The sequence below is a fragment of the Artemia franciscana genome, chromosome 2 (assembly GCF_032884065.1).
Source record: "Artemia franciscana chromosome 2, ASM3288406v1, whole genome shotgun sequence".
In the NCBI taxonomy this organism is placed as follows: Eukaryota; Metazoa; Arthropoda; class Branchiopoda; order Anostraca; family Artemiidae; genus Artemia; species Artemia franciscana.
Window position 1 is genome coordinate 31,785,895 of NC_088864.1, and position 22,032 is coordinate 31,807,926.

Below are 22,032 nucleotides of genomic sequence, written 5' to 3' on the forward strand. Positions count from 1 at the left end.
TGCAGGGTTTGCGTCTTCATCCTCGTTTGAAGGAGCAGTGTTGGGGTTTAAATCTGAAAGTTGATGAGATTTCATATCAATTGTAGACTCGTGGGGCTGCCATTCATTTACATTACTTTCTGTATTTAAAGTTTTCACCTGCTGTGAATCTTGACTTGCCGTAATTCCGATTATAACGGGATTTGATTTTACTGGCTCCAGTTTGTCATAGCTATTAATCCCTTGAAGTATTTCAAGGTCCATTGTGCTGTCTAGTTGTTCATTTACTCTCTGGTTCTCTACACCTTGTTCACTAGAATTATCAAGAGCCAAATCAGAATCATTCGGTAACTTTTTGAAATTTTCTCCTTCACCATACCTTGTTTCGGGAGCTTCTCCAACTATTACATCTGCAGCAGTCTCTGCAGCTTCCTGGGCATGGTCCATTGTGGGAATCAATTCACTCGACTCTTTTATTTTCATTCCTGTATTTTCGGTTGCTTCACTTTGTGTGACTTTTGAAATGTCTACTTTATCATCCTCTATTGCCTCATTCGTTGAGTCCGGAACTTTTTCAATAATTTCAACTAAAGCAACAACGCTAGCATCGTTTTCCTTTGTATTGACATCTTGATGTTCAGAATTTCTTTTTGAATCTTGCAAAACATTTAATTGTTCCAGAGTGGTTTGATCTGAGTTAATCATTTCATCTGCTGACAGAGCAGGGTTATTTTCTGCAGAGGGATCTCTATATTTTAAACTTTCTTCAATATATTCTTCTGTTTCCTTAAAAGGAACTGGATCCAAATTCAGATTATTGCTGCCAGCAAGAGTTTCAGCCGTTTCATCATTTACGTTCCCATCAAAAGCTGACATGACTTCATCATCAGCGAAGAGGAGCTTAGAAGGAGTCTTTTGGATATGTAGCTTTTCTAAATTCTGTGGAACTTCTAAATCTGTCTGAGGTATATCTGCGACTTCACCCATTGAATGAGCTAAGTTACTTGATTTGAGAGGACCCTGGTCCTCAGAATTGGCTTCAAGTGTCTCTTCATTAACCAATTCTGAAACTGGTAATAAATTTGAAGTACTTTTGGGGATGTCACCAACAATTCTATATTCTGTTTCATTCTTTTTTTCGTTAACTGTCGGAATGATTACAAGCTCATCTTCAGGAAACGGAAACATGGGAGGAATCTCAGTGGCTGAATTATTTTCTGAATCTTGTAAACTATTTGAATTTTCAAAAGTGGCTTGATCCATATTGATGATTTCATCTGTCGGTAAAGGTAGATTGTTTGACTTAGCATTAGTCTTCATGCGAAATAGATCTTCAAGGAAATTGTCATCTCTAGTTATCATAGAGAGAACATAAGACTTATGAGTGTCCAAGTTTGCTTCATTTAATTGACTGCTATACCTTCTTATAAAGCTTGATGCCTTATCGATTTGACTTTGGTACAATTGAGGTGAAATTTCCTCATCACTCATTCTTTCAGGCTCCAGTGTATTCCCCCCACTCGATATTTTTACTAGCAAGGAAAACAAGTTGACAAGATCATTTCTCTCCTTACTTACGCTGTCAATCATTTTTTCAAGTCCTTCAGACGTTGTATACTCTCCAGCAACGTTGTTGATTTGGTTCATTTGAATGTTCTTAAGCTCATTCAAAAGAAATTCACCAACGGGGTTCTCAACTTTTTTATTTGTTTCTTGAAAGCCTATTTGATCTGAATCAGAATCTTTGAGCGTTGCTGCCTCTTTGACTACTATTGAGCTCTCTTTTGGCTTTAATCCTTCTTTCATACGTCCCAGCATTGCTACGCCATTTGAGTAGAACCGTAGCATTGCCAATACTGTTTCTTTGTGTTCATTCAGGTTTTCTGCTTTCAGATTTTCAGCATATTTTGTGTATATGGAATTTAGTTCTTCCAGTCTATTATCTCGGCCTTTTAATTTATCGTCCAGTAATTCATCTTGCTCAGAATCGAACAGTACATTTCCTGAGAGCTCAATCGCTGTTAATGTCGAATAAAGTTGCTCTAAGTTTGACATCTCACCACGGACTTCTGCAATCATATTTTCAAGGATATTTACAGACGAATAGTCACCAGCTACCTTCTCGTATTGATGTTCTTTCAAATTCTTTAGCATATTTAATAAAGTATTGGAAAGCTCAGTGCTTGTACTAATAGGAGGCTCATGTGAATCAGCTTCATTCGCCAGCACTATGGGACTTTCTTTATTGCTTAAACTGTTTCCGTTACCTGTAAAGCTGGAATCTGAGTTGCTACCATCATTCAGGATTTTTTCCTTTTCGTAATTGAAGCTACTTTGAGTGGCTGTTTCCGAGTCCTCAGGGTCTTCCAAAAGTCCACGGAATGCTGACCAATCGTCCTCAATTGATTCTAATTCGTCTCCATCAGCAAAAACATCATCTTGCGAAGTAACAATATTCAAATCCTTATTTGCCAAGTCAAAGCCTATATTGTAGATCTTTTGATCCATTATCGACGGTTCTTCTGAGATATTGTTCTGGCCCACTTGGCTGGGAACAGTTTTTGTGTCTTGAATCTCATCTAAATTGGCACTGCCATAACTCTCAGTTTCTTTTTCGTCGGCATTTTCTGGATCATTCTGCTCATCTAAAACATTGTGTAAAATTTTGATAGTATTATCTTGCTGCAAAATATCCTTTGTATTGTCTTGACCAGCTAGATTCGTAGAATCGAAGCTTTGCAAATTGTATACCTGATCGTTAATATTAGATGTGCCCTTTTCTGTTTCTCCTGATTCATTATTAAAAACTTCACTGTTGTCTTTTGGCGTAACATTGTTTTCTCTATGAGAGACATTATCTTCTATTTTCTGATGCTGGTCGAAAACTAAGTCCTGGATTGTTTCTCCATTTTGATTACCATTTTCAATTTCATGGTGGTTTGTTGGAAAATGCTGCCCATTTTGCTTAGAAATTTCGTCGTCCTTCTTATCAAGAATATTATCATCAGGAATAGAACTTCCAAAATGGATTGGATTATTTGAGATAATTGTGACATCTTTAACAATTGTTCCTTCGCTTTCTTGGTTCAAAACTGATAGTATAGGCTGCAGTGAATTAATTTTTTCTTCATTGTCTGTCATAGAGTCAGTGACATCCCTGACCTGTACCTCGTTTTTCTGTTCATAATGGTCGGTCTCCATGGTCCCCACTTTTGTTACCTTCCCATTATTGCTATCAGAGAGCAGTTGTACACCTGTAACAATTTTAGCTTCTTCATCTTGGTTTACAACTATTGGTGCTATCGGAGCTAAAACATTCGCTTGCTCATTCTTGATCTTAGCATCATTGGAAACACTGTCATGAATTTCAGCAGGCTCTTCATCATGGTTGTTTCCCGTGATATCTTCTTTTGTTATAATTTTAGTTTGGCCATTAGATGAAATTGTTACGTCTGCAGTAATCTGTTCTTGGTTCAAATCTGCTGTCATTGGCTGCACCAATGGTTTCTTTTGTTCATTTTCGATTTTAGAGTCACTGGAATCAAAATCGTGAATTTCCACTGTTTCATCAGTATGGCTGTTTTCCGGGGTGTCTTCTTTTTCCATTATTCTATCGTCGATCTCAGAGACGATTGTAACATCTGCAACAGCACCTTCTCCATTTTGTTTATTTAAAACTGATGACGTTGGCTGTGCTAACAGATTCATAGGTTCATTTTCTAGCTTAGAGTTGCTGGAATCGCTGTCATCCATTTGAATAGGCTCATCATTAGGGTCATTCCCTGTCGTGCCTTCCTTAGATATCTTTTGATTACTACTATCAGATAAGATTACGCCATTAGCAACAATTTTTTCTCCATTTTCGTGGCTTATAATTGATGATGCTGATTGGCCTAAAATATTTGCTTCCTCCTTTCCTATCTTAATTTCACTGGCCTCACTGTCACGCGTTTCAATTGGCTGATCATCGTTACTACTCCCTCTGTTACGTTCTATTGTTACCTTTTCATCGTACTGTTCAGAAAATATCCTATCATCTGCAACAATTTGGCTTTCTTGGTTTGAAATTGGCGATTCTGGTTGTTCTGAAAATTCCTTTTGCTCATTTTCCACTTTAAGGCTACTAGAATCACTGTCTTGCATTTCAATTGGCTCTTCATCCTGGCTATTCTCGATGGTATCTTGTTTTGTTAAAGTTCCATGCATTTGAATTGACTCATCGTTAGAATCATTCCCTGTCGTATCTTCCTTAGTTATCTTTTGATTATTGCTATCTGAAAGAATTGCGACATCAGCAACAATTTTTTCTTCATTTTCGTAGTTTATAATTGATGATGCCAGTTGGCCTGAAAGATTCGCTTCCTCATTTCCCATTCTATTTTCATTGGCCTCACTGTCACGTGTTTCGATTGGCTGATCATCCTTACTATTCCCATTTGTATCTTCTATCATTACATTTTCATTGTTCTGCTCAGAAAATATCCTATCATCTGCAACAATTTTGCTTTCTTGGTTTGAAATTGTCGATTCTGGTTGTGTTGAAAATTCCTTTTGCTCATTTTCCACTTTAAGGCTAATGGAATCACTGTCTTGCATTTCAATCGGATCTTCATCCTGGCTATTCTCGATGGCATCTTGTTTTGTTACAGTTCCACGTATTTGAATTGACTCATCGTTAGAATCATTCCCTGTCGTATCTTCCTTAGTTATCTTTTGATTATTGCTATCTGAAAGAATTGCGACATCAGCAACAGTTGTTTCTTCATTTTCGTAGCTTATAATTGATGATGCTGGTTGTCCGAAAATATTCGTTTCACCATTTCCCTTCTTAATTTCACTGCCCTCACTATCACGTGTTTCAATTGACTGATTGTCGTCATTCCCTGTGGTATCTTTTATTGACATATTTTCATTGTTGTACTCGGAAACTACAGTAACATCTGCAACAACGTGTCCTTCCTGGTTTGAAATCGTCATTTCTGGCAGTGCTGAAAATTCCTTTTGTTCATTTTCCACTTTAAATTCACTGGATTCACCGTCATGTATTTCAATTGGCTCTTCTTCCAGGTTATTTCCTACGTCATCTTGCTTAATTACAGTTCCATCACTATTATGTTCAGTTAAAGTTGGTAGAATTTCTTTTTGGCTTGCCTCACTGCTTTTTGCAGGTTCCATTCCCCCTACTGAAGTACTATCGGCAATGTGAATTTGTATTTTATCAATATCTTCATTTTGAACATTTAAATTTGAAGAGACAATATTCTTATGTGTATTCAAATCACTGCCATCATTTAGAACCTTCTTTTTAACGATCAAGGGGTTTTTCTGTTTATCAAAAGCAGCATTTGGAACTAGTGCCATAATTTCAATCTGAGTTCCTTGTTCGTCTTCATGCATTTGATGCATCGTGTCTGATCGATCTAAATGTTGTTTCTCTTCATCAAAAATAGTTCCAGGACCTATTGCCTTAGTTTCAACTTGAGATGATTCTTCGTCTTCTACATTACTGTTAGTCACATCAGTAAATGCTTGTAATTCCTCATTTTTATGCTGATTTTCCTTAATAGAATCTGCATCACTTAGGTGAGTGTATTTTGTGTCTGATTGCTCTTCATTACTCCCTACTTGACTAGGCAATTCTAATGCATCTAAAGGTCTTACTTCCATGTCAGAGGAGATCTTGGGAACTAACGCTATGATTTCAACTCCAGATGCTTCTTCATCTTCTGCCTTTGGATTGTTTAGGTTATCTGATGAACTGAGACTACCATTATCGTCTTGATTTTCTTCAATGCTTTGTACATCATTTGTGTATATATTATCCTGATCTGTTTCTTCTTTATCGTCTTGTATATCATCTGAGGAGTTTGATTGACTTATAGTAAGGGTGTCATCGGAACCAGAATTTTCTTTCTCGGTGTCAAACAGGGCTTCATTAATTTTATGATTTTCAGCGGCATGTAAAGTATTGTCCTGTTGATATTTCACAAAAATATCAGCTGGCTCGTAAGATATGTCTTTCGATTCATTTCCCTGAGGAGATTCAACTTCTGTATTCTCGTCATTAGTATTTTGCAATGGATTTTTTTCGTTTGAAAATTGCTCCTTGAGAGAATCGTATATCGTTTCAACTTTTGGGGGTTCAATCGGGTGATCAACTTCCACAGATCCAGTATACGGCCTGTGAACCAGAAGATGGAGAAGCTCATTAGTTTTGTTAATATTCTTTTCGTCGTCTTCCATAGAGACTGCGGATAACACAGTAGCGTAGTTGTTTAGTTTCTGAAATAAAAACATTCTTATAATTTTCATAAAAATAAGTTACTAGTTTCAAGGCATTTCACGGGCTGAACATCGTAGAAATAGGAAAAATAAATAGGAAAGAAATAAATAGAAAAGAATAAATAGAAATAAATAAAATAATAAACGAAGAAGTAATTAGGAAAATATCCAAGACAACGAAAATAAGTACCAAGTACATTTTTTCGTTTATTTTTCTCGCGAATAGTCCTCCCCAGCAAAGAAATGATCGCATAGTTTAATAATTTCTATTTCAAACCGGGCGAAAAGAAAACTAGTTAAATTGGAATAAAAAAGGGGTACCCTTAAATCCAAGAAACCGAACTTTACGTAATTTCTATTCCAGGTGTTATGGAAATTGTGATCTCATCATTATTCAGCCTTAAAGTTAAACTTTATAAAACTTTAGGATTGAAGCATTTCAAACGTTGTTCTAAGAAATTTTAAAACAAGGGTGAGAAAACACAGCACAGATTTTACTAAAAACCTGCTAGTAGTGTAGGTCAACATCCCTTTGCAATATCCATTTTTTGAACAAATTAAAGATTTTTCTTATTATACATAATTGAATAAGAAATTTAGTTCCATAGTTACCCCTCTCCCCCTAAAAAAATGGTGCTAGTTAGAAATTGAATCATGGCTCAACTTGAGATATACTAACGACAAATATAATTAACCCAATCACGATGGTCGATGTGTGTCCCACCTATTATTTATGTGTTTATTATGTTTATTTCCTGGTCACTTCGTATGAAAGAGATGGTTTTAATAGCTTTGGACAGGGGTGAGTTGATTAGAAATTGAAAGTTATAGTACCTCTTTTAAGAGTCAAACATGACTAGAAGGAAATAAGTACCCATTTAGTACTCTTTTTAATTCCGGGAACTCCTATTACCCTCTTGGCAATCAGATCACCATTTTGATGTACTTATTTTGCTTAAAACGACTGAAAGGGTTAGATGAAGTACGCAGAGGGGCAACTAACCCACACAACCCCAAGGATAAGGCTCAAAATTATGGATATCTCTGCAAATGGAGCTTAAGAGAACATATGGGGATTTTGAACCTCGTTAAAACCACAATAAAACACACATTTTGCACCACTTTAAAAAGAACATTCTATTCTAGTTATTCCTATTCTAACGGCCCTTGTGTTTCAGGAGTCGTTATTTGGAAACTGGAAAGTGAAATTTTAGCGTAATGAGCAAGGTATTTAGGGGATGGGGAGGCAACCCCGTCATATACAAAACAATTTATGTTCCTTTTGAGTTTTAATGTTGTTCCTTACTTTCAGTTGAAAAAAATTATTTAATTTCTTATTGCTTTTCAAATAATGCCGGAAAATATGGCCTCATCCTCCATGAAAAATTCCCTTCCCTCACCGATAATCCTTCGTGGAAAGTTCCTCCCACGTAAAATACACCCCCTTCCCGTAAAATTCCTTCTGAATAATTCCATCCCCGTTGACCCCCTACTACCCCCCTCCTCCGTAAAATTTCTCGTAGAAGATTCAGCCTGACAAATTCTTCTTAGCATACTTTCATTGGAAAATTACTTTTAGTTCTAATCGTTTTTAATCACTCCCGAAATCCCCCATCCATGAAAATTATTTACCGTAAATCCAAACACGCTGAAAATTTCCCCTGTAACATCTCCACATGCAAAATTGAGTAGGGAAAGAGAAAGTAGGCAGATGAAAAGAATTTCGCATAGGAGTTTTGTCAAATCCCCCCAGTGTAAAGCTCCTTGGGAAAAAACCGGCAAATTCTTTGGAAAAAAAAACCGGCAAATAATCAGGCATCCGTGATCTTTCTTCTAAAAAAAAAAAAAAACAATACAAAATTCCACATTTTTGCAGAAGGAGCTTGGAACCCCCACAGTAAGGAACTCTGATACACTGAATCTGATGGTGTTATTTTCATTAAAATTCTTTGACTTTTAGGGGGTACTTCCCCTTTTTGAAATTCAGGCAACTTTTCCCATGGCGCTTAGCCTGGGTAACACTAAGCTTAATGAATCCTATATATTTAGAATCAGCATAATAAGGCGATTCTTTAGATATATTTGTTAATATCATAATTCCTTTTTTAGAGTTTTGGTTACTATTGCGCCAGGTCGATCCTTACTTACAGTTTGATACCACGAACTGTTTCAAAGGTGATCAATCTGCACTTTGTTTAAGCTTGAATGACGTATGGATTTACAATATAAGCGAAAAAATAAGCTTGGTCTTAGGATGACTTGTAACAGCGAGCCAAATCCTGACTTCCTGCACTTTGCAAAAATGAGGGAAGTCCAAACTGCAGAGTGACTCAACGTAAACACGACCTAATTCTGAACTTAGTTCAAAAACAAAGGTAGGTCTAACCGAGCACAAAAGCAAGCTAAGTACAAGCTGCGGATTTTGAACAAACTGGCGCAAAATCGAACTAAGTCAACACTAAACGGAATAAGTCCAAGCTGTGGAATTTTAGTACTCCACAGGTACAAAAGAGGGAATTACTGACTCGGTGCAAAAATCGTCAGAGTCAAAGGCGATAGGTTACAATGTGCAAAAACGACTCAATCCCTGAGAAGCTGCAAAAACGAACCAAGTCCAAGGTGTGGCCAATCTTGATGGCCCTGAGAAAGAACTACGCAAGAAATTTCCCCGTGTATCATTACAGAACTAAAACTGGTCAATACCTCTTCCCCCATCCCACCGCCTGCGTCTTAGCAGAGAGGTAAGCACGTTAAACTTTTTCTCGAATTAGGATTATTCAAGGATACTAATTCGGGTGATTGTTTCACCCCTGATCGGCTTGAAACTTATGGGACAAGTTCCTATAGCTAATAGGCTATGAGATTGATGAGCTATACAGTTTTAATCAATATTTGAAATAAATTTAAAATTTATATTTTGAAAACAAAATATACTTAGAACAACCTTTCCTTTTTTAATATAACGTTGAAAACTAAATACCGTTCGCCTGCCAAGAAACTATCAATTTAGTTTCATTATCCTAATACACAATCATATTTCATCAATATTTTATCCCTATGAAATCAATTTCTTTGGATTATATGGCAAATCCATTTGAATCAGAACCCAAAGGAAGCAATGGTACAACAGCTTCTTTATACCGAGTTGCTCAGCCCCTTGCACCTTCGCTCTTTATGGTAAATTTAAACCTTGTTATTGCAGTACTTGAGCTGTTAAAATATACTACTCTCTAAGAAAATAAAAGGTATTCTTCCTCAGTGAAAAGGAACCTGTCAACACCTAAGCGTGTTTTTTTAATCAAAGTCTAAATATGTTCGTCCGCGATATCCTATAGTCTGATATTTTACGGCCACTGGTATAAAAGGAAAATCTCTGAATACAAACAAAGAAGAAACCAATGAACCCTTCTCGGGAAGTAGTGCAGGGGTTCCAGATCCGACAAGCATGCTATCCCTTCGAATCCTAGTCCCAAAAATTTCTTAAATACTTCTTCAAGACGCAACTGTCAGTTACATAATAGGAAAAAGTTTTTTTCAAGTTGCAAGCGTCTGTTTCTTTAAAAAAAAACCTTCAGGCGCCCACCAAATCAGTATTTGTTTTGGATATTAAGTAATAGGGATTGTTTTCTAAGAGATGCGGGTGCATAATACGTCATAGTGAATGTTTAGTTTTGGTTGCTACATAATACGTTTTAAGATATTACGTAATAGGGCTTGTTAGAGACCGTTAGTCAAGCGGAGAAGTCCCAGTTGTAACTGAGGGGGACACACACATGGGTGTTACATAATAAAGGTACACATGTGGGATTTGACGCAATCTTGCGTGCCTTGCTAGATTTATTGGGGGTGAGGTAATCTTACATGACTTGATACATTTATTAGGAATGAAGTAATGGTAGCGCACACGTGGGTGTTACGAAATGACAATATACATGTAAAATATTACATAATACTTATTATGAAAACCTGAAATAAGATAAAATATAACCAAAAAGAACCACAAATTAAAGAAATGTGGGAAGCCTGGCAACCATTGCCAGGGAGTGGGCTGATATTAGAGGTAAGTTAAGCCATATTAGGATGTATTTCTGAGAAATATTAATGAAAATGGATCCTTTTACTTTTCTACCTTACTTTGAGCCAAGACTATGCATATTTTACGCCACCATGACAATATGTGGCTAGCCCACCCTAACAAACAATTCAAGAAAGAGGAGGGTTGTTATTAGAGGTAAAGTTTTATTTACACTTTAGTTACGTTTTAAAAATCTTCTATAAGAAAAAATTAGCATTCTTTATTTTTTGGTAGAAGACAGATCATAGATGCATGGGTGCTGCGAGACAGTCTTTATGGCTAAAATAAATGTCTATATTAAATGTTATTTCATGTTTTCTCTCCGTGAAGTTTGTACATTGATTTTTCTCATCGTAAAATTGGTTTTGTTCATGGGACTTGTTACGTTCTGATATTTGGTCGTGAAACTTGATTAATCTTGACATATTTTTCTTTGAGAATTTTCTTTTTTTCTTAAAAATCAGAACGCAACAGGTCTCATGAATAAAACCAGTTTCACAATGAGAAAAATCAATGTACAAATTTCACGAAGAGAAAAAATCAACATGCAACAAGTTTCATGATGAAGAAATGAAAACATAACAAGTTTCTTGAAGACATAAAGCAAGAAACATTAAGTTTCTTGAAGAAATAATTCATATGCAACAATTTTCACGAACAAAAATCAGCATGAATCAGGTTTCGCAAAGAAGAAACCAACGTGCAACACGTTTCACGAACAAAAATATCATGATAAATTAATTTTCACGAAATAATAAAACAACATACAACAAGATTAACGAAGACAAATATCAAGATAAGTTAAGTTTCACGAACAAAAATCAGCACGTGACAAGTTCCGCAAACAGAGTCGGTTTCACGAGGAAAAAAATCAATGCACATGTTTCAAGAACAGAAAAAAGAGCATGTAATATATTTCATGAAGAAGAAATAAAAATATATCAAGTTCCTCGAAGACATAAATCAGGATACATCAAGTTTCTTGAAAAAACAATCCACATGGAACAAGTTCCACTAACAAAGATGAGCATACAGTCCAAAAAAATCAACGGCTAGTATAGACGTTTACCTTAGCCAAAAAAACTGTCCCACAGCAAAGCGGCATTTTCAGCTATTTTATGGTGCAAAACAACAATTCTGACCAAAAGAAGTCCAAAATGCTATTGTTCGAAAATTCTGAGATAGTCAATTGATTTAAATTATTGAATTTCTATATACATATTGAGCCTCGAGCTTCAGAGACAGTAATACCATAAAGTGACGCATTCATTTCTAAAAGCACAGGTAGTCATATGAAATAACGTTCAATATAGACATTTGTTTTAGCCATAAAGACGGTCTAGCAGCACACATGCATCTATGATCTGTCTTCCAGCGAAAAATGAAAAATGTTAATTTTTGCTTATAGAAGTTTTTTAAAACGTGAACTAAAGTGTAAACAAAATTTTACCTCTAATAAAAACCCTCCCCTATCTTGAATTGTTTGTTAGGGTGGGCTAGTCACATATTGTCACGGTGGCGTAAAATATGCATAGTCTTGGCTCAAACAAAGGTAGCATTGTCATTAAAAACTCAGAAAAAATAAATGTAAAAAAGTTGTCTTTATTTTCTTGTAGGCGCCTCTAATAGAGCAGAAATTATTATAATATTATATTATATATATTATAATTCAGCAGAAACGAACCATTTTCATTAATATCTCTCAGAAATACATCCTAATATGGCTTAACTTACCTCTAATATCAGCCCACTCCCTGGCAATGGTTGCCAGGCTTCCAACATTTCTTTAATTTATGGTTCTTTTTGGTTATATTTTATCCTATGTCAGGTTTTTCCGTTGTTGAGTTTTAATTGTTTTTTCTGTGTTTTAATAATGCTTGTAAATTTGAGTTTATTAATAAAATTTGTATGCACAAAAGTGTGTGTCCTGTAGATTTATTGATCCAGGATAAAACCTTGAAACTTAATTTACGGAATGAAATATCTAAAGCCGATGCTATGTAAGATCTGCTATGTAACTTAACCTGTCTAGGTCATGTTAGTGCACCAATATAATGTAGCATGCGGATGTGTTCAATAGACCAAAAATCAATAGCTTTGCTATTGATAGTTATGCGGCTCGGTGATGATGGCTAGAAAACATGCGAGCAATTTAATTGTTCTAGAAGGCGGACAGGGAATTCCCTCGTGCATGCAATAGGTTATCATATAAATGTATTAGCCGAATCAATCTGTTAGAAAGACCTTTATAGTTCTGATGTCCAAGGTACAGTGCCACTGAGGGGAGTCCCTTTCAAACCCTAATGTGGACAAAAAATATTTGCAATATAAAGGTTCCCTGAGAAAAAAAATGTGAAAGAAAATGAAATCTCTTGAAGTATTATATAATATCCTACATGTATATTGTCATTACTTAACACCCACGTGTGCGCTACCATTACTTCATTCCTAATAAATCTAGCAAGTCACGTAAGATTACATCACCCCCAATAAATCTAGCAAGGCACGCATTATTGCGTCAAATCCCACGTGTATACCGTTATTACGTAACACCTATGTGTTTGTCCCCCTCAATTACAACTGGGACTTCCCCGCTTGACTAAATGTCTCTAACAAGTCCTATTACGTAACATCTCAAAATGGCTTTATCGAGTGAAAGTTCAAAGTTCTAGTTCCCTTTTAATTAGTATCAAATGTTTTCGCCACAACCAGGGCCGTCACGTATGAGGGAGGGGGAGGGTTATTTGCTCTCCCTAACGTAATTTTTTGGTCACTCGGTAAAAAAAAGAAAGTAGTAAAATTGTGACGCTTCACGCCATGGTTTTTCTGACACAGCAAAAAAATTTTGTTCGATTGAATAAAGACCACGAAAATGCTGAAGTCATCTACAGAATTTCGAACTTGGTCGGTTAATACAGTGGTTTTACCAACTCCTGCCATGACCTTATAGATGATGCCACAATTTTCCATTTGGTTAAATAAACAGCATTAAAATAGTGACATGATATTTAGCCTATCGAAATCTGAATCTCGGTTGGTAAATGTAGCGGTTTTACCGACTCTTGCAGTGATTTTGTGTATTGTATTAGAAACAGACATTATACTAATTTTTGACAAAAACAGCCGGTAAAAATGACCAGCCAGTTGGAAAATCTATTGCTCGACCCTGCTTACAACAAAGTGGCTATTTTAAGGCACAAAACGATAATTTTGCCCCAAAGAGGGCTAAAATGCTATTGATTAGAAATTCTGAAACGTTCAGTATATTTTGATTTTCTGGGTCCATTGATTTGATGCCATCACCCACTGAAAAAAAGACAACAGCAAAAAGCAAATAAATTAACAGGCATCCGGGATAATTTCCCTGAGGAAAAAATACAGGATTCTCGATTTGTTCTAGACAGGAACCTGAAACAACTGCAATGGGTTTGCCTGATATTCTAAATTTGATGTTCTGGTTCCATCTAGATCACTACAGAATGACTACTCTGGGGGAAAAGGTAATATTTAAGATACACATAACTCTTTACAAAGTCAGCAGGTGTGAGTAAAATAACTTTGCGTTTTTTTTATATATAGGATTTTTTGCGCTTGCTTTAGAATTAATTCAATTTTATCCGATGTGCATTAGAAAGATCAGGATACGACACAGAATATTCAACAAATGTTGTATAGCCTATTTACCAACAAACAGATGTTTTAAGCTAAAAAGATTTGATAAAATACTACATTGATGAAAATACTAAATTTACATTGTTAAATATTTGGAATCAGTAAAAAAATTAGATCGCTTAGCTGTAATCGTAACCACATTGTTTTCGAATGCCTATTATGAGAGTCCGCTGCTTAAATGCCATTCCTCAAATATTTGATACAAAAGTAGGCTAAGGAAAATTTATAAGCCTATTGTAGCTTTTCTTAAACTAATTTTCCCCTTTGATACTAAAATAAGAAAAAAACTCATCAACACATATCTTTCCATTTCATCTATCACGATAATGTGCTTTTTCACCAATTCGCTTAAGCTAAGATATCTTCTTCAAACATCCTGGTTTTTTTTTTGCTAGAGATAGTTATCTGAGGGGCAGTGAAGTTGAAAAAAATAAATTCAAAAGTAAGCTTAAAAGCGTGTACAAGCTTGTAGCAAGTACTAGAAACTTACAGTTACTTAATATCTTCTTCAAACCTCTTGTTTATTTACTATTAGAGGTTGCTACCCGGGGGGTGCTAAATTCGAAAACAATAAATTCAAAAGTAAACTTAAATGTGTATACAACCTTGCAGCACTTACTTAATATTTGCTTAATATATTTTAAATAAAAAGTTAAAGTTAAAAAAATACAGGGTTAGGAATCCACAATTCTATTAGACAATTTTTAAACTTACGTTAGAGGCACCGTTGTCCAAATTTGAATCCACTGCAACTAGAGACTCATCACCTCTTCTAAGAGGAAATATCTGTGGACTTATAACAGGTACTGGAGCATATGATGGCGATGCAACTCGTATTATTGGTGGATTCGAACGAAAAGGAAGGAACTGTGAGAATCCTCGAAATGGATATCCTGTAGGGCTATAGTAAGGACTCCGTTGATATGGTGCATAGAAGGGCTGAATTGGAACTGCATATGATGGTCGTCGTACATAATAAGGGTAAGGATTATACCCAAAAAACCGTTGTTTTCCTTTTCTGTCTTTCTCATCAATGTTCTGGTTTCTTGAATCCCCAAAGACAATTGTGAAGAGGCATAATGTAATGCAATTTCGTATAAACTGAAAAAAAAGACTTTAAACCCTCAATATTTGTCATCAAAGAAAACTCACGCGTCTTCATTGAAAATCTTTAAACAAATTGTACCTGTTTCTGCAAATAGCGACGATCGATAGGGGTGATAAGCGCCATACTGCTTAACTTCTCTCTTTTTAGATTTTGGAGTCGCTGGATATTTATATACGACGAAGTTATTACTGTTTTTTTACTTAAAGGGTATCTAGAGCCTATAGGGATAGCTTTTTTACGATATTTAACGAATCTACACGAGAAAACATTCTTTTTTTCTTTTACAACTTTGGTATTTATTTTAGAACAAAGTTCCAAAGAGATTTTAATGACTATTTAGCTCATTCCCTTTTCGAGGAAAATATCGGAGAGAGTGAATCCGGCCTGATGTTTTCTTGAATTAAAAGTCTACAAGAAATCGAAGCAATAAGCGTTTCTGCGATAAATACATATCTAAGAAATGTAACGGTCTTACAGGTTAACCGTTTTACCGTTTTAGTGACAACAAAAACGCACGGACGAGCCAAAACAAGCATTTTGCTGTCCAACTCTTGAATTGTAAAGACCTAGCGAGTGCAAGGAAAAGAGAGTTAATGTTGGCAAACCCCTGAAGAAGGTGCAATATTTCATTTCCCGTTGGTTTTCTCTTCCGAATGTTTTTAAAGTCGAAGCTACAAAATGAAAAGGAAAGCACAGTTTGAAAAAAAGGAAAAAAATTCTTTTTCAAAATACCAGACGTGCCAGAGGAGAAAATTTGATAAAAAGGGGCAAGATACAGTGCTGCTCCTGTGCAGAATACAGTATATTGTTGTAATATTTAGAGGGCGAACACAGAATCCCCTTGTAGTGGCGTCAATGAAGAGAGAAGAGGAGAGGAATGCAGAGGCGTCATTTTCCCCCAGGTGTTAATGGTCCCTCCCCCTGATTTTGAACATTGCCTGTTTTGATATTTTTCATTGAAATGATTGAAAAACAGTAAAATTGCCCCCTCCCACCCCAGTGGCGTAATTCACCAATTCCCAGTGGAGGGGCGGGGGCAAATTTCGAGCTAATTTTCCTAAATAACAGTGAAAACTGAAAAATGAGCCATACAGTACCATAAGGCAAAGATATACCAAAGAAAACTGACCTGTTTCTCTAGATGTTTGAATTATGGAGGTTTATCTTAGTTTTGACAAGATTCTTGAAGAAAACTAAATTGAATAGGCAATGTTTCTGTAAAATGTTTTTCTGACCTTTTTAGTAATGTCATGTTGAAAAAAGAGTCGGAAAAGTCAACCCTTAATCTGTCATGATTCCATTGTAAATTGTATTCTACTGAAGAGGTATTAGTAAATAAAAAAAAGAAAAAAAAAGAAAAAGAAAAGAAGGGCTCATTCAAGGTTTAAATATTTACTCTTTTGAGATAAGACAATTTCAGGTTCAGACTAGATATCTCCCTTTCTCATAAAGGCTGTTGAATGTAATTTCCAATATTAGCAATACAGCCCCATTATCTGTTGGTATATCAAGTTGAAAATAATCTTCATTGATAATTAAATATCGCTACTGCAATTTTGTATCTGCTATGGCCACCCTGCAAAACCTTGTCGCTCGTAGTTGCTAACTAGTTTACTTAAATGTTACATAAAGCCGATCCTTCCCCCATAAATCTTTATAAGGTTTGAGAACGAGCTGACCCAGAAAAAGATTCAAATATAATAAAGTAAGAATGTCGAAATAACGGTTCTACAGAGAGTATGCTAATCAAAAAAATTCTTCGAGTTTTGAATTTCCGAATAAGGCTTGAACACCTAGCACGTGCCAAAATTCCTAATTAACCAGAATTTTCTATGTTTAGTTATTCTGCCCATTTATTGTGCCTTCATTGTGTCATGCGCAAAGAGAACAATGGATATGTTGAGGGTGTTCCGTCGATAAAGGAAGAAAAAAACTATAATATAGTTTGACAATCATCAAATGGACAGTTATGCTGAAAGCAAAGGCTTAACCACTTTGGCCCTCCTCTTTATTGGATTTTTTGTCTGACGAGGTTTACCGAGTGACACGCAAATCATTGGCTAATACATACCTAGGTCAGGTTCAATATGTCCCATTAATGGGGCTGACTATCAATGAAGCTGTTCAATATTTTTGTGACATAAACGTTCAAATTGTTGATTGTATTAATTTTGTATCCAAGGGAGTAGCTCCAGTATTTTATTGGAGGGGCAAGAGTGGTCCATATCCGGATAGTAAAGGGGCATGGGCAATATCATAGTTATTTTCTAAAAATTATCGGGGGCAACTGCCCTCACCCCCCGAAACAAGGTCCCTGGTTTTATCTTGGCTTCGAGTATCTATCGATACAACGATATCGAGCATCAATGATTAGAATTAACACGCTAAAATCAACAAATAAAAATTACCATTCAAGCGTTTTTCTCTTTTAGAAATCAATATAACTTTTACTGCAATCTGACTCTTCGATATCCTGAAGATATCAAGTTGATGTTGTGAAATTTACGAAACACACATATATATATATATATATATATATATATACATACATTAGATTTTAGATTTTATAGATTTTAGAGCATGCCATGCTCTATATAGATTTTAGAGCATGCCATTATCCGGTCAAGTCACTGCCCAATTATTAACCCATTTTCTGTCTAACTTTTTACCCTCTTTGAAGTAATTAGCAATTGTGCTGCTATTTTTTTTGTAAAGAGAGTTTGCTTTCCACAGCAAAATAGAATTATCCTTTATATTAGGGCGTTTATCCCCCCCCCCTTTCAGGATAAAGTACAGCTTTTAATGGATCAATTTTTGAAACTATCATTTTTCATTAAAATCTACATTTTTGCAATAAAAGAACTACCCCCCACAAAATCCATATTGCACTGTTAACTCTAAAATTTCCCTTTCAGTGGGATATAGTAGATTAATCACTGGTTCTAAATCGCTATGAACATAACATGAGCCTATAACATACTTTCGAGGCTTCAGTCTTCTTTCCCCCCCCCCCCATCCGCTACAATACTACAGATTAGAGTTAATCTGGATTTTCCGATATACCTGCTTTTTGCATTAGGCTACTAAATAAAAAGTGCTACTTTATATCTGCTGTTTCGAAGGTTTTGCCCCCCCCCCCCCGAAAAAAAATTCCTGTGTACGTGCCGATATATATATATATATATATATATATATACGAGTGTATCAAACAGTTCGTGGTAACGAACTGTAGTAAGGAGCGACCCGGCTCAATAGTAAACGAAACTCTAAATAACGGAATTTTGATGCTAAAATATACATCAAAAGAATCGGATGTTCATGCTGATTTTAAATATATAAGTTTCATCAAATTTGGTCTTTGTCATCAAAAGTTACGAGCCTGAGAAAATTTGTCTTATTTTAGAAAATAGGGGGAAACACCCCCTAAAAGTCATAGAATCTTAACGAAAATTACACCATCAGATTCAGCGTATCAGAGAACCCTACTGTAGAAGTTTCAAGCTCCTATCTACAAAAATGTGGAATTTCGTATTTTTTGCCAGAAGACAAATCACGGGTGCGTGTTTATTTGTTTGTTTGTTTTGTTTTTTTTTCCCAGGGGTCATCGTATCGACCAAGTGGTCCTAGAATGTTGCAAGAGGGCTCATTCTAACGGAAATGAAAAGTTCTAGTGCCCTTTTTAAGTGACCAAAAAAAATTGGAGGGCACCTAGGCCCCCTCCCACGCTCATTTTTCTCCAAAGTCAACAGATCAAAATTTTGAGATAGCCATTTTGTTCCGCATAGTCAAAAACCATAATAACTATGTCTTTGGGAATGACTTACTCCCCCACAGTCCCTGGGGGAGGGGCTGCAAGTTACAAACTTCGACCAGTGTTTACATATAATAATTATTATTGGGAAATGTACAGTCGTTTTCAGGGGATTTTTTTTTGGATTTGGGGGTGGGGTTGAGGGGAGGGGGCTATGTGGGAGGATCTTTCCTTGGAGAAATATGTCATGGGGGAACAGAAATTCAATGAAAAGGGCGCAGGATTTTCTAAAATTACTATAACAAAATGAAAAAATAAACATGGAAAAATTCTTTCAATTGAAAGTAAGGAGTACCATTGAAACTTAAAACGAACAGAGATTATTACGCATATGAGGGGTTCTAAAAATACTTTAGCATAAAGAGCGAGGTATTTAGGAGGAGATAAATACCTCGCTCTTTATGCTAAAGTATTTTTAGTAATTTCAACTATTTATTCTACGGCCTTTCTGATTCAGGGGTCATTCTTAAAGAATCGGCACAAAACTTACGATTTAGTGTAAAGAGCGAGGTATTAACGAGGGTACAAACCCCCTCATATACATAATAAAAATTTAAGAATATAAAAGTTTGTTACGTAAGTTAATTCTTAAGTTACGTATATTTTTTACTAATAAGGAAATTCGTTAAAAATTAAAATTTATAGTTGCCTTTTTGTGTAACCGAAAAATTGCATGGCAACTAGGCCTCCTTCCCCATCCCATATTTCTCAAAATCGTCTGATCAGAACTAAGAGAAAGCCATTTAGCCAAAAAAGGAATTAAAATGTGAATTTCATTTTAATAATTTATGTGTGGAGAGCCAAAATCAAACATGCATTAATTCAAAAACGTTCAGAAATTACATAAAAAACTAGTTTTTCTAACTGAAAGTAAGGAGCGACATTAAAACAAAACGAACAGAAATTACTCCTTATATGAAATGGGTTGTCCCCTCCGCAATCCTTCGCTCTTTACGCTAAAGTTTGACTCTTTACCACAACTCTGCTTTTTAGGACAATTAATAGCTTTAGCATAAAGAGCGAGGGATTGCGGAGGGGACAACCCATTTCATATACGGAGTAATTTCTGTTCGTTTTGTTTTAATGTCGCTCCTTACTTTCAGTTAGAAAAACTAGTTTTTTTTTATGTAATTTAAATAGGAACCATTGATAAGGCAATAACCCATTAAGACCCCTATGTGGCTTGATAGTTACTGTCCTTTGTGCAATAATTTACATGTCACATTGTCTCACGCTGTCGGTAGTTTGCCAATTACAGAAAAGATCCATTTTCAAATGCAAAACGACGAGTGTCCCTTCATAATAAAGCAAATATTAGTATCGTTAGTCATGTAAGTTGACAGTACGATCCCACTCAAAAACAAATTTAGCAGTATTTCTTCAAAAGGAAACTATTTGTTGTTGTTTTTTTTTCAATATCATAATTATTTCCAATTATTGAAAACATTTTTTTGGTTATTTGTTGGTCAAATCTGAGCTCTAATTAGAGGAACGGATGATCATCCATTATGTAAAAGCATTTTAAGCAGTCCCTGTATAATCATTGTATACCTACCAATAAATGAATAAAATGCACGAGTGACACGGGACTGGGCTCCCCAGCCCCTGTCAGCTCGACTATTGTTATTACCCATTGTATAATGGTTTAAGTTTTACTAATAATAAATAACCAAATATTTTTATACCCGAAGAAAGAAAAAGTAGTAGCTTTCAGTTTTACAGTGACGGTGACATTTATAGAATTCGCTGATTTAGACGAATTTTATATTTTTTGTAGCCCCTTTCATATACGGAGTAATTTCTGTTCGTTTTAAGTTTTAATGTTGCTCCTTACTTTTATTTAAAAAAAAAACTTTTTTTTTCCATTTAATACTGGTTGAAACCTCGCTCCAGCAAAGCAGATAGGAAGATGAAAATATCTTGGATTTCTTGTAAAAAAGAATAAATTATGTGTTTTCTAATGGGAAAGCTAAATGACAGGACAAAATTTGAGAGTAAGATTCCAATTTAATTTTGGCAACAAGCCAACAACACTTAAACTATCTTAGATCGACCATTTACGAACTTCGATGAAGCTGGTAATTTTTTTTTTTATAAGGGAATCATTATTGCCTGCTTTGGCATTTTTATTATAACATTTGTTTAGCTCTAGGTTAAAGCCTTTGCAATGCTAAAAAGAAGACAGGTGACAATGCTGAATAGCATATGCTGCACTATAAAAAAGTGACAAGTCAAGCACGTATCCTAATCAGTGTTGCCAACAGCGGTACAATTGTACCATTTTGGTACATTTCACTTCTAAAGGTACATTCTGGTACAATCACAAATTTCCTGGAACATTTTATAAAATGTGGTACAATAAAATTTGACTGGGCGTCAGGACGCAGCGAGCGGAGGGAGTTGTAGTTTTTATTTATTTTTTCTCTTCTAGATATTTAAGTTTTTCTTTACACATTTATTTAAGTACCTGTTTTTGGCCTCTTGCGGTCATAATATAGCGTAAAGCAGCACAGCCATCTGTACGGTAGGTACAAAATAGGTGAGCAGCTATTTGGAGGAGTGACACCAAAACGGTATCTGCAGGGGAAAGGAGGTCTCTCAAATATCTTTGAAAGAACATATGTGATACTTTGTTCTCTTTATTGTAATTTAATTTTCCGATCGTCCACGTGTTGTGCGTAGTGAAAAAAAAAATTGTCTTGCCCATAGCACAACACGCAAAAAAAGGTATGGTAAACTTTTTTCATCAGTGGTACAATTTTAGGGCGTTTTGCGGTACTTTTTCTTCCGAAGCGTTGGCAACACTGATCCTAATACCTGCTAGTTAAGCATCAGACTTGCATCTTGTGAAAATAGTTTACCTTTTGTTTTATTTAAAATGTAGCTGGTTTCTGGTCTTTGTTGAACAAATTACCATAAACGCAAAATCAGAAGATTCGAACGACTAAGCTTGCATTTAATCCACGTATCTCAGGCATTATAAATAGAGAGAATAGCCACGCCTGATTTTTCCCGTCTTCGGCTGTTGCTTATTCTCTCTCCTTCGCAAATAGATATTTCTTTAAAATACATATTTAGTTTTACAGTAATTCTGCTTTTCCCTAT

The 22,032-nt window shown here is 35.5% G+C and overlaps 1 protein-coding gene across 1 annotated transcript in view; it reads right to left on the bottom strand.

Annotated features, from left to right (window-relative positions):
- The window catches only part of LOC136040207 (uncharacterized protein PF3D7_1120600-like), a gene marked incomplete at its 3' end in the record, with an annotated part of 32,085 nt that continues 10,053 nt past the window's right edge, over positions 1-22,032 (bottom strand). Inside the window, 2 exon segments of the mRNA XM_065724378.1 lie at positions 1-6,261; positions 14,723-15,109. Of these exon segments, the coding sequence (XP_065580450.1) occupies positions 1-6,261; positions 14,723-15,109 (6,648 nt within the window).